We start from the raw sequence: 14,466 nt of genomic DNA, 5'->3' as shown, positions 1-14,466 counted from the left end.
TTTAAAATCTTTTTGGCAAGATGATATTTGACATTATATCTTGATTACGCTGCGGTATAAACTTTCTCCTGATGATGTATAATATCGGGTGCATTGGCAAGTTGATCATCATTTACAGGAAACAAATATGGTTTAAGACCGAACTTGTGAATCTTCGAATCCTGACTGCAAGCAGTTCTGTGATGTTCTGCAATATAGTGTAAACAGTGTTATTAATCACTGAACCACTAGCGGTCTTAGTGATATTTTGTTTCACATTTAACTCACGATCGAAATTATCTCGAAGATCAGCAAGTCGTTGAAACATATTATGTTTTATCAGCGGCATTATATATAAACATTTTATCTAATTGGAGTAATAAAAGTCAAGACGAAATAAAGAGTGTTGTCAGAGCTAAAATCTTAAATATGAATTTGCTATTTGATGCGATTAAAGTTTTTATAAGCAACAAAAAATATTTTTAAAAAACAGAACAAAATATATTAATCTTATCATTGGATATGATCCTTATTCAGTATTTGAAGTGTTGTTGACAGATTCTGGGGTATCAGAACTAGAGAAAGATAAAGAAATATTTGTCAGATATGACAGGTACACTGTCAGGAAATGGGTCCACTGTTGCCTAACGCGATAAAATCTTAGAGATATCTTAAAGATCGATCTTTGAAAAAAGTTGAATATTGTTTTAAATAGTTAAAAACATGTAACGGTTTGCTACTCGAGCTAATGTTGTAAACATATATCAGTTTGAAGAGGCTATAAGAAATATGTTTCATGGAGTTGCTAATGGGATGGCCCACTTCGAAGTAGAACGAGAAACAAATAATCTTTTTTCGCTTACCAATATTGAAGTCGATCACATGCTAAAATACGGTAAGATTTGGATCGAATATGATAGAGAAGCGTTAAACAAATATGTTAACTGCTGCTTGATCAACAGCGATGTTGCTGCTATACTAAACAACAAGATTCTTACATCAAATTGATTTGAGAAAGCTGATTATGTTGTACCATCAGCCGTATATTTTATTGATGCCGAATGAATATTAAAATATTTTGAAGCTGCTATTACTGAAGAAAATAATATATCTTCACCTGTGATATAGTTTGTGATATAACAGATTTTTTTTTTAGGATTTTCGAAATTAATACCACCTTTCTTCTGCGTCACGTATTTTCCTCTTGTGTAACAATGTCAAGATTTTCGAGGCTATTATTAACTTTATTTCCATTAATATGATCTATTACAAGACCTTCGGGAATAGGTCCATTAAATACCTTATAGATAAAACGATGCGAGAGGCAGCTAACATTAATTGTATTAGTACCTCGTACTTTCACACATAAATATCCCGTATTGATGATATTACCAACAACTTTATTGTTCTGATTGTACATCTTCTGTAACCTCGTATAAATCATAGATCGGATATTGTTTATATTCTTCTCTCAAAGACAAATTTGCAATGTTATAATCAGTTACCTGATCATTGATATGATAAACTTTCATTCCCGCTTGAGTATCATCATTAAACAGCGTATAAATAAAGTGTAAAAACATATCGGTGTACTTCGCATCATCTTTAGACTTTTCTTTAATCTTATAACCAGCTGGCGATATAATCCAGAACGAAGTTCTGGTTTTAAGGTGAACAAGTTATAGCTTGGATGAGACGAGAAAATCTCCTGGCACCTTCCAAGACTATTGACTATGATACGTCGTTGGTATAAATTTTACATGATATACTATAGTGTTTTTCGAATCTCTAATTAACAATTTCATATCGTACTATTAGAGAAATATAATACATAATATTATAATGTTGGAACTTGCTGATATCGCAAAGCGAAGTTTGTTCGCGACAAAATATCAGCCAAAAAATAAAAAAATTGCGACATCATTTGCCGGATTTGACAATAGCTGGTGATTTGATCATCAACTTTAACTAAACAAATTTCTCATCTCCAAATCTGTTTTATTTACTTCAACCAACAGTAAAATGTGAACTTGCCAAGCATAGCGAGTTGAAGACTACAAAAAAGAAAATAAATAGTTCTGCGTCAGATGTTTGCACGCCTGCAAGTCCCAGCTGGCATTAGATCGTCAGCTCAGATATCGTTCTAACGTACAGCGAATGTCAATACCAGGTGAAGATGAAAAAATATTACAGTTTACGAATTACAGACATGAGATGAAAGTTCTTTTTACAATCTACTACGATGTGCTGTTGTTAAAAGTTTATCCAAACCTGTTAGACTTCTCATGGAGAGAATTCCGCTTTGTGGTTGCTAAGAAATCTGATCAACGAGGTTGATGCTATTATGATGTTGCTAGGTAGGACAACGAAAATTAAACCACTTACAAGAAAAGAGGAAACAGAATTTGCTACAGCAAAGATATATCAAATCTGTAAGCAGGCGCTTGCGCCTCAAGATTGAGTAAAAGATCACTGTCATATTACAGCTATGTATCGTAGTCCAGCTCATGATAACGCAATTTAAAGTATACCACACCAGATTTCATTCCTGTTGTAGCACATAACTTCCGGGGATATAATTCTCATATCATCGTAGAAGCATTAGGTAACTTAGGATATTATTAACCGTCTGAAAATTAATAACAACGATAATATAAAATGCATTTCGAATGACGCAGAAAAGTATATATCAATGATGCTAGGCAAGTTGAGATTCATCGACAGCTTACAGTTTATGGCAGAATCGTTAGACGTGCTTGTAAAAGGATGTGAAAAGTTTGATAATTTGACTGATCATTTCAGTTCCCGGGAAAAGTTGCTGACAAGAAAAAGTTTAGATTTAATGAAACAAGTTTACCTGACCGTGATAAGTTTTATTCTCGGTTAAATCTCGAAAGTGTCGACGATGACGACTACGCTGGCGCTAAACAAATTTGGAATGAATTTGACTGTAAATTCATGGGTGATTATCATGACCTGTATCTGATCATATATTTATTGTTGCTTGTAGATATATTTAAAAATTTCAGAAACGTCAGCGCTGATAACTACGGACTTGACCCTGCTTGGTATTATTCAGTACCAGGACTATCGTGGGACGCATTACTCAAGCACAGCAAAATAAAATTGGAACTGTTAATAGACCCTGATATGTTCTGTTTCATTGAGCGTGGAATCCAAGGTGGAATAAGTGCAATAACAAAAAAAATATGCTGAAGCTAATACTATCTATATGAGTGACTCTAATAAGACATTGACATACATTTTTATAGTCTATCTTAACGCAAATAATCTTTGCGGTTATGCAATGTCTGAGCCGATTGCCGTTGGCGGTTTCAGATGGATAAGTGAAAAACATTTTTTTTCTTCAAAGAAACGGATTAAATTGTACCTGATGATATTGATTACTTTGTTGAAGTTGATCTTGACTATACCGTAAAGTTTTGTGCTGTTCATAATGACTATCCACCATTTTGTCCAGAATCGATGTTAACCGACTACAGCTTATTATCAGAGCAGCAACGTGATTATTTGCAAAGTTGATCTATTACGAACAAATCCGTTGTGAACTAGTTGCTAATCTGCTTGCCTAAAGGAGGTAAATTTTACACTATACAAATCTTAAGCAGTCGACGCTAGTGTGATATTAAGAAAAGTTCATCGTGTGTTAAAATTCAATCAATCACAGTGGATGAAAGATTATACTGACTCTAATAATATCCGAAGAGCAGCTGCCAAAATAAAATTCGAACAAACCTTTTACAAGCTCATAAAGAACAGTGTCTTTGGCAAAGCTACGGAATATATACGAAAGCGATTAAATATTGAGATTGTTAATAGCGTTGAACGTTGTAATAAGCTTGCTGCATCTGATGATTTTGCTAGTATAATTTTTTTAATTGAAAATCTTGTCCCGATAGAACGAAGAAAGACAAACCTGAAGTTAAATAAACCAGTTTGTGTTGGTATGGCAGTACTTGTGATATCAAAGACTCTGATGTACAAATTTCATTATGATTTTGTTAAGGTCAAGTGACCCGATGCGGAATTGCTGTTCACGACACCGATTCGCTAATGTACAAGATAAAAAATCTGATATATTTATAAAGAATGTTACGAACACCGGGAGTTGTTTGATCTTTCAGATTATCATCGAGACAGACTTCTGGTGTGAAGTGATAATAAAAAGTAATAGGAAAGTTTACGGGTGAATTGGCCATAAATTTTTTAAAGAGTTTGTTGGACTGCGCAGCAAAATGTATGCTTATCAGCTAGACGATACCAAGAAAAATAAAATTCAAAAAGTATATATAAAAAATATAGTTGGCAAAGTAATCGGAATTGATACTTACAAGTCGGCGTTCGATGGGTTTAGTGGCCATGTTGAAATGATGGCAATAAGATCAAATTGTCATAAGATTGAGACGGATGTTATGAAAAAATCTGGTCTGTGTAATTTTGATGATAAAATATACTGCTCTGATGGAATCAATACATTTGCGTTGGGATATTTAAAAAAAATTGATCTTATTGAATTTAGCAAAGTAGATTGTTTAGATTGGTTATTACAGTGAACCTCTAGCAATATCATATAAATTTTATGTAAAATATAATTTTAAAAAATTGCTAGTAATTTCAAGTAAAATTTTGTGTGAAATGCATAGTAGTAGCGTATAAAGGGGCGTTTCTGGGTCAAAACCTATTTTGTTTGACGACGATGACGATCAATAACATGTCCTCGACGGGTAATCAGCAATATAAATATACGCAGTTGCCTCAACAAAGTTGTTTTCATAGTTGTTCAGACTACTTGAGGATGTATTTCGGAGTAAGAATCATATTGTCGTCAGATTCAAAAAGGGATTTGGGCCAGAAACCCTTTATAAACTACTATTATGGTTTCCCCACTTGTTTCTCATTTTTGTGTGAAATCTTTTAAGATATTTCTGAACCCAATGTATCTGTTTTCCTGTGACTAAAGTCTTTCTAGGTTACATTTATCATTAGCTATTTCTGATCGTCTGTCAAGTTCCTACAAAGAGGCACAATGTTCTATTTACACCAACAGAGAGGTCTACAAACAGCAATTGCTACAATTAGACACTTTCGGACAGTCATCAATATGTTCATCGGTGAACAAAAGATAAAAAGAAAGAATTACAGATTAATTCTTAACCATCTGAAATTATACTTTGCTAAATGAATTATTTTTTTCTTCTAACTCATGTGCAGGGGCGCCCGCATAATTATTATTATTATTATTATTATTATTATTATTTATTTTTTTATTTTTTATTTTATTTTATTTTTTTTTTTTTGGTGGGGGGACGGACAAGTAGTTGTTAGCAATTCAGTTTTACTTATGTAGGCCAAGACATGCTTATATGTGAAATGGCGGGGGGGGGGGGTCACACACAGTTTAACTGATACAGTAGGTATTTAATAGCAGAGCCTGTAAACGGGATATTTGCATCCTAAAATCCACAAATGCAAGTCTAGTATCCTCATTGTAGAAAGCATTGGAATATTATGTAAATGAATATCTTACACTATAGGGCTCTCTAGCACAGTGTCACCGAGTCAGTAGATCACAATGGCATTAGAGTTTTGTTGGAATATAGGAGTTTCAACTGCTGGAGAATTGATTGCTGACAAAAATGAGCAAGACCCCACATTTGGGCCTCAGATCACTCACGTGACCGACTTTTGCCTAATAGTCAAATGCAACAGCACTTGGCCAAAACAGATTAAGGTAAAGTTGTATAAATATTTTTCTATATTTAGTATAGATAGCAAATTTGATTGTGGATTGGCTCACTTTTTAAACATATTAAAGACATTCAGGCTAGAACAGTTCCTGTCAAATATAGTCAAACTAAACAAAATAATTTCATTTGTTAAATATAAATATTGATTGAAACAGATAGTAAACATATCCTCGGCTCTTTTCGCAGAAGGTAAGTCATCTTCGCGAAAAGGAGTCCTGGTCGCACTTTACACCCATCCCTTATCAAGAGCGGTCGCTCGGCATTGTATTCATTACTTTCGGTTTCAGTGTTTTGATGTGATTTCCATGAAAACTGCCAGATGTATACTTGGCACTTTCCGCCCTTGACAGCGTTCCAGTTTTAACTTTAATGTAAGTTGAACAATTGGAATATAATATATCATATTCCATTCGTAGAACATCTTATTTCGTCGGTATAAGTTTTGGTGGCATTTCCCATCAACTCGGAATTTGTGGTTCACAAAATGGCGACTGGTTTGTAACCTTTTAGTTTTGCGGATATGGATAATCGTTTTTATCTGTAAAAGCTATACAGTTGTAGGTATATAGGCTAAGTTTCCTGATACTTGTACCACCTCATTTTAGATATTTTGACATTTGTATGGTGGTGTGAGGTTGGAGCGCTTTGCCTATCGAAAAATTGGAAATTCGTCTAGACCTGTCATGTACAACATCCACCCACGTTTTCAAGAATATCTCACACGCTTGGCAACCCAGGTTGACACTTGCTTCGATTAAAGTCAAATTGCTTTAGTCGGGCTATACTTGTCTTTTTCGAGAGGAATCAAATCCTGCCGCAGGCTGGTGGATGCGTTTCATTGACATGTATTCAGTTGGTTGAAATGCACTGGTAGCAGACGAATTCTGAAGTTGAAGTAGGGATATTGTTGTTGTTGTTGTGGGGCTTAACGCCATTCTTCAGCACACGATAGGCTATACATGGCAGACAGTATTAATGGTGAAGGAAGAACCCGGGTAAACCTTGGAAAGAACCACCGACCCACGAGAAGCTACTGGCAAGCTTTCTCACATACCCACATTGGCTGAATCCAAGACTCGAACCGGCGCAGACAGAGGTGATCCGTAACGGAGAGCACTTTAGACAACTCAGGGCCCCGAAGTAGGGATAAGTTAGGCCGATAAATCGTCCCCTCAACTGTTTTCATATTGAACGGCGGTTTAGAGGCTGATATTGTCAATTCATTGAAACCTGCACAAAGTGGGCAGATAATTTTGTCTGCATACATTGGTGTGCATTTTTTACGCTTTCTTGTATTTCTCTGGCTGTGGCGCTACCATCGACTGAAGGGTTATTTTGGTGACATATTCATTATATCTCTGGAGTAATTTCCATGCCATGTTTGGTGACTTGTAAATCCACATAGAATAGCACAGCTCATTGTCATTTGGCCATTTTGAATTTTGTGCTAATTTATGTTACCAAATACGGATAAGTGTCTAAAGTGTATGCAAATGTGTTCCAGACAGATTTTCATGCAACATAATTGCACATTTTAATGAACAGGTAACATTAGACCCACATATCATCCTTCAGTATCAACACATATTGTTTTATTGCGCTAGGGGTAAGTTTGTTTAAGAAAATGAAATGGATCACTATAAGCAGCATTAGTGTACATTGCTTCATTTCTGTCATAAACTTACCCCTACTTGAGCGATTTGATCTGAAAATCGAAGGAGATGACATTGTTAGAAACCCCATGGTGGTAAATAGGTTATAAATTATAAATGAAAGAATCAATGACATGATTTTGTGCATTCTTTTTGTATCATTGAGATTTTAGTTTTATAAATTCGAAAGTCATGTTTACACTACTGGATGTGGAGGGTCCATAAACAAAATAAAATAAAAATTTGGTAGGCCCAAGTACACAGACTTTTGATTTATCCACCACTGAACTTTGGCAATAATAGCACTTGCTCACTGTGCCTTTGTCGTCATGCCACCCAGGGGCCAGGTCAAAGTATGGGTAAGCTATTGACCATGTTGTGTGAAAGGGTTAATATGAAATGAAGTAAGTAAGGCTGCAAAGTTTACTGGAATTTCGAAATGTGTTCATGATATACTGAAACTATGTCATTCAGTTAAAATAATTTGAAACTTTCCCCCAGATCAGTTCATTTGGCTTACAGTTGATGGCAATTCATATGTAAATGACGATCAGCAGGCATGCTGGACCTTACTCAACTTGTGAGCATTTAATTTGCTATATGCCTTTTTTCTTTTTCTTATGAGAGGATTAAAATTTTAAGATATTAATAAGAAATTTGTCTTTGTTGAATATATTTGAAAGTTTAGGTAAACATCCTCAGGATTATGATGCTGTTTTGTTCTGCTACAGATTTGTTGAAAAATTCACTAAGAAACAAAATGAGGCAAAAAATCTTTGTAGACATTCATCATAGGTAGGGATGAGGAAATTTAGCTGAAATTTTTATTTCCTGATAGTCCATGTTAAATTACATTGTCACCAGTTTGGTAAACTTTTACAGGCAGTAAATTGAAGTAAGTTTTTTTTACAGTGGGAAATAATTTTAAAACTGATCCTGTTGCATTAGTCATCATGATGAGTATTGACTTTGAAACTTGCTGTCCTTACACTGTACGGAGCTCTCTGTAAGCACTTCCATTACATCCTAGACCCACAGTTGTTTGTTCTGGACCATTGGTCTTCTAAAGTTGTGCTTATTGTGGATGTTTAGTAACTAGCCCTGGACATAACAGTTTGAAGACGATGAATCCTCTTGATGTATATTGCCCTCAGCAGGTTATAATAAAAAGTCCTAGTTTGGAGGAAAGGTTAACTGAATAAAAATGAAGCACTTTCATATTAAAATTTAAGCTAAGACGTAAAATGAACTCGGAAGATAGTGAATATTTTCTTTAGAGTAAATCTGTTTTGAGTAAATCTTTAAATTGGGTAATGTTAATAACTTTGAATGTAATGATTTTAGATCCACTATTGGACTCTCTCCTTGCTCAGTTGGATCTCAAGTTTGTCCTTTGGGAAAAGACTAATGGTCAAGAACTTCCAGTATGGAAGAGCTACAGAAGGCTATAAAGTCTGCATTTGTCCCAAGGTCTATTCTAAAACTGAAAAAGATTGGGAAATTCCACCCTCCGTTTTAAAATATAAGTCTGATTTGATAAGTATGGGAGATATTTAATGAAAACATTAGTTGGTTGGTTTTTAACTCTTTTTTTCAACACATATTGTGCTGAGGAAATGAGTTGTGTGTGCCTTTTTCAAGGACACACAAATTACTGACCCAGGGTGATATTGTATGCATAATCAATGGATTACAAATTGGACGCCATTCTAACTGGTAATCCCTTGACTCCCTGGATTTGACCAAACAAATAAAGATAGTACTTGCAAATGTGGGACATTATTTTCACAGTATGGTTGATCAGTGTGAATAATAGACAAACTTGCTCTTTATTCCACAAATTCCTGCTACATTTGGCTCTTTAGGGTTGGGTTTCACTTTAAAATTTATTTTGTCCATTATATTTCAACAGGTTGTGCACTATGAAACTCTACATATTTTTCAATCTTTTTTTCCCTAGGCATGATGTACTCATATGACTTGACAGAAATTTAACCTGATGATGCTTGACAATAATCAGTCATGAAGTGTAGGACTTGTAAGGCAGATCTAAGTGAAGATGACAAGTTTTGTTTTGAATGTGGAACCACTGTCTCAGACAGTGCTATTGTTGTTCTTTGTGGGGGGAGACAGAAAGATGGGACACCATGTGGTGCAGAGTTGAAGGAGAGCTACAAATTTTGTAGACAGTGTGGAAAGAAGGTGGACAAGTCATTGTTCCAAAAGAAACAGACACCTTGTCAGGGTACAAAGGAGGATGGTTCAGTCTGTGACAATCTTCTGGAAGAAGACGACAAATTTTGTATGGAATGTGGAACCTATCGATTAACAGCACCAGTATCACCTGAAGGTTACATACAACATAAATTTATTTAATTGTCTTAGTGATAGTACATTGTATTTTGTCCATTGTCCAAAATTAATACATACATAAATTTATGATATCTTTGAGTACAGGTAATCCCATTTTTCCAGGATTGTGCCAAAGGGTAATTACAGTGAAATATTTGACTTATGATGATTCTTTCTTCCCATCACTTTCTATAACTGAATTGAAATTATGTCCGAAATTGTTGTGGGTTTTATTTTTAAAAACTTTTGTTTATATGTGTTTCTGAATCTGATCGTTACTGTTGCCTTCAGAGATTTGCTTAGGATATTTTTATTGCTAATTATACAGTGCAAAGCTCTAGCAGGCTTCCCACCAGCCTCTAAAATCTTAGAGCCAGTATATCTGTCAACGGTATATCCAATTAATTTTGTTATTGCCATAGCCAGGGTTCTTAGTAACCAGAGATCCTACTTGAAATAAGCATGAGATTTTCAGTGCATGCTAAATTTTTTTGTTTGTAGCTTGACCATGACACATCCTTTATGATCATTGTATTTGCAAATACAGTCTAGTGTAGTAAATGAATGTGCAGATAATGTAACTTGATCCTCACTGTCTATCTTGAATGGTCAGTTAAATTTGCAGTTTTAATGTTTGAGATCTTTTGGGGACACATGCTTGGTTTGGCATCACTTCCATTACATCATTTACATGGAGACTCATGTTCATATTTTTCCTTTATACATGTTCCCCAAATCACAATAACTTTAGTGATAATGGTCTGTTACATTCCAAATTCAGCCCTACTTAAAACAACATAAAGTTGTCCTTTCTGTCAATCATATAGACAAAGGGCAATAACTATTGTCCATTACTTCCCCTTGTCAGCACTACCAGAGTTGTTGTTGTTCTTGTTATTTAATAATCATCATAATAATGATAATTATTATTGTATATTAAGGGCTGATCCTCTAGAGGCAGAGAAACTCATTGGAGGTCTCATTCCTTTTCTGGCTTCTCAGGATCTTGGGGATGACATGGTCATTCATATACACTTTAGGCCCAGCCCATTGACTCTGGCCAGGAAGCATGGTAACCCTGATTGCCCCCAGAGGCCATCAGCTAAGTTCTTCAAGGCCATAACAATTGGCCCAAGCAGATACCATCTTACAGTAGTGGACACTTCTACCATAGATGTAAGAATTTCCTTGTTTTCTTTTCCTCTTTTGGGTGTGTGGCACCAGCATCCACTGAACTGGCAAATTCAGCTATACAATAACAACAGGTAGTTTTTTGGGTGGTGGGATGGTTAAAACTAATTTAAATAGTGCAATACTTACCTGTTGCTATTGCCAGATTCCCTTTTCCCACCCCACAATGAAGTTCCACTGATGGTCTTCCTTGGAAAGATGGTTACTAATGGGCATGCACAGGATAATAGGGCAAGCTGCTGAAATCTTCCCATAAAATCACACTATGGGAGGATGAATTCTCATCTTATGGACAAGAGTAATTTACACCATTTAAAGGTTAGATATTCAATAGTAACAGGTAGTATTGCACCATTAAAATTAGTTTTACTTCCCACCCCACTACATTGTTTGCTGCAATGTATAAAATACTAAATAGGTTGCTTCCTCTGCCTGAGTGCCAGAGGTAACAGTTTATTTTTCTTTCTGTGCTTTGGAGTTTTATGACATGGCAACACTTTGAAGGTTATAGTATGTGGAGGCAAATAAAATACCTTGGCTAAGGAGACACTGGTTGCTTGTATGTGCTGATTCAGTGGTTGGAATTGAATCAATACCTTTATGGTCACAAGTCCAATTCCTTAATCACTGAGTCATACATCTTCATTTCGACTCCAAAAGGAGAGTACCCTGACTCCCAGAAATGTGTAAAAGCCATGTTGTGACTGTCGTTTTTGTTTTAGAGTTGGTATATGATTAGAACTTGGACTCTTAGGACAAAAAGCTTGAGGAAAACTTCTTGTTAGTCAGAAATTGATAAAAATGCTTAAAACTCCATAAATGTTTCAGATTATAAATGTATATCTGATTTAGGAAGAAAAAGAATGGACCATTGATAAAACCCTGTTGCTTCAGGTGAGATGCTCATACTCTGTGATAATTATTCTGTTACATATAGACTTTTGCCACCATGGTTTCCTGATTTCATTCTGGTATGTATTGATGCTAGTGTCAACCTCTTTCAAGCACATTTGTGCCCATTTTATTTATCCAGTGTTATAGCTTCAGTTAAGAAGAAAAACTCATAGCAGAAAGCATCATTTTCACATGTAAGGACATGTGATATATTTTCAAATGTTATTAAATGGATTTTGAAAACCGCTTCCACTTTTGTTCCAGTTTAAAAGAAATGGTTATGTTTAAAAATGAATTGCCTCAATTTACAATCATTATTTGTCTTTTATGTGACTAAATATGATGATACTTTGTAGTTAAAAATAATCAGCATAGTAAGTCATTGTCTGTTTTTCACAGAGGCTGGTGATTCCAGCAGCCATAAAGATGTTGCCAGTAACCTATTATCTACTGTTACCACTGATCTGGCACCAGGAAGTACTCAGGTGTTTGGCTCAAGTGCGAAGCTTGATGGAGAAATTGTTCAAGCAGTTAACACAGAAAAGGCCTCTGCACCAGGATTTCCATCTTCGTCAACAACAATACCTTCAGGAAACGTATCAGTGCCTAACCTTAATGAATCACAGGAAGGAGATGCGAGCAAGGAAGAAAATGCAGGGCAGTCTCACTTGCCAGGTTATTCTTTTCCACAAAGTAGCTCTGTTGCAGGAGGATTTAGTGTTTTTAATATGGAATCCCAGCTGGATGAGGAAAGTACTGGACAATCACCATCGTCTGGTTCATCTGATTCTGTCACCATTCATGAGAATGACCTTGATAATGACCACGAGGAAGAGAAAGTAAATTTGTCTCCTAATGATGATTCTGCATCCAGGAGTAGTGCAGAACTGGAGAACCAACTAAGTAATGTGAATTTGACAGAAGAAAAAGATGATGACCCTGACATTTTATCAGGAGATAACATTGATGATGAAAATGAAAGTTATGAAGGAGATAACAAGTGTAGTGATGACTCAAGTCCTGACAGGTCTGACACAGAATTTGCAGAAGACGAAGTTACAAAGATGAAACTACCACATGAACAGAGAACAGAAAGATCAAAACGTAAGAAGAAACCAATGAAATATAAGAAGAAGTGGGAGAAGAAGAAAAAGATGATGGAGATTAAAAAGAATGTATCATCTTCAGAATCTTCTGAGCAGCTTCAAGAACCACAAAAGACATCTGTGATGGAGAGTGATAGAAATAGAAATGTTAAGCATCCTGCTGAAGGCCAAGAGTCAGTTTTACAACATATTGAGGTTGATGATCCTTTTATAGTAGATGTAGGCTCATCAATGGATTCAACAAATCAGATGGAGACAAATGAGAGCAAAACACCATGTCAGAGTGAACAGAATGTTGAGAGTGACAGTGCCATTGCTGTGGAAGAAAGGTACAAAGAAAATACAAACATGGACCAAATTCAAGATAAAAATGCTAATCATGACAGGGTACCAATTCAGGAGAGTGGAAATAAACAAGACTCACAGATGGAAAAGGTCACAAAGGATGTTAAAGAATCAAAATCATGGGCAAAGGTTGTACAGGAAGGAAACAATCAGCACAATGCTAAAAAAAATGCTGAGCAGTTGAACAAAACGGAAGATGTGGAGTCAATGGAAACTGATGCAAATGTTTCTGCTGATATGAACAACAAGACATCTACAGGGAAACCATACAGTGAGCATAATAATTCAGATGAAAGTAAAACTAGGAGTGATACGGAAAGCACTGAGCCAAAGCTAGCAGAAAATGACAAAAAGATGGGAAAAGTCACTGGAGACTCTGAAGGGGCTAAAGTGTCCAAGGATGAAAAAAACCAAAAAACTTCAAAGGATGCCAAAAATGATTCTTCACAGAATGCCAGTTCCAAGGTAACTTGTTTTTTTTATTTAGTCAGCCTCATTTTATTAAAGATAAGATATTTAAATAAATACATTGTTTTATTTAATTTTTTTGATACTAGAAGATGATCATGTGTAAGAAGAGGAGATATATAGTTTGACAAAACCTTGATGGTATTCGTAACGGAACCATAAATAACATAAGATTTCTTGTGCAATTTTTATGTCAGTGCTCATGAAATAGGAGTTGGGATTATCTCTAAATAGATATTCCCAAACCTTTACAGACTTGTACATTTTTTTTTAATCTCTTGAATATGCGTAAACATGCAAACTCTAGAAATGTTCGTAAATGTAATTTGATTAAATTTTTTAAAATAAATTTGGTATTTTGGCTTCAGGTTTTTGGAAGCAGACTTGAAAATAGCTTGTATCCATATTAAGATTCAAAGCCTTAAATTTCATGTAGATTTGTTCAGAAGTTTTCAGTATATATTTATATTTGTATGGTAGTTTATGCCATAGTTAGACACTTTGTCAAATATAACTGTATGGCAACAACAACACCTCCCCCCCAAAATATCATGGCATGCAGATGATTTCATGCCAGGGTTTCAGCCAATCATTAACACCCAAAGTGAAGCGATCCAATGAAGTACTTGGCCCATTTTACCTTTTTGGTATGACCATCTCATAGTGTCATAAACCTAATCCTCAGTTGTTTGTGACCTTTGACCTCTTTTC

At 35.4% G+C, this 14,466-nt stretch overlaps 1 protein-coding gene across 2 annotated transcripts in view; it reads left to right on the top strand.

Annotated features, from left to right (window-relative positions):
* The first annotated feature begins 5,987 nt into the window (after positions 1–5,987).
* Positions 5,988–14,466, top strand: part of LOC149773607 (E3 ubiquitin-protein ligase rnf213-alpha-like) — a 371,427-nt gene continuing 362,948 nt past the window's right edge. For both annotated transcript variants that reach the window (XM_089946359.1, XM_089946358.1), the window contains exons 1-3: positions 5,988–6,118; positions 9,360–9,749; positions 12,236–13,752. In XM_089946359.1, the coding sequence (XP_089802485.1) occupies positions 9,422–9,749; positions 12,236–13,752 (1,845 nt within the window). In that variant the 5' untranslated portion in view covers positions 5,988–6,118; positions 9,360–9,421. The remainder of the gene's footprint in view (positions 6,119–9,359; positions 9,750–12,235; positions 13,753–14,466) is intronic.

The sequence above is a fragment of the Sinohyriopsis cumingii genome, unplaced genomic scaffold, assembly GCF_028554795.1.
Source record: "Sinohyriopsis cumingii isolate HCF-2022 unplaced genomic scaffold, ASM2855479v2 utg000624l, whole genome shotgun sequence".
In the NCBI taxonomy this organism is placed as follows: domain Eukaryota; kingdom Metazoa; phylum Mollusca; class Bivalvia; order Unionida; family Unionidae; genus Sinohyriopsis; species Sinohyriopsis cumingii.
Note: the sequence above shows the minus strand (reverse complement) of the source record. Positions and strands in the feature narration are given on the sequence as shown.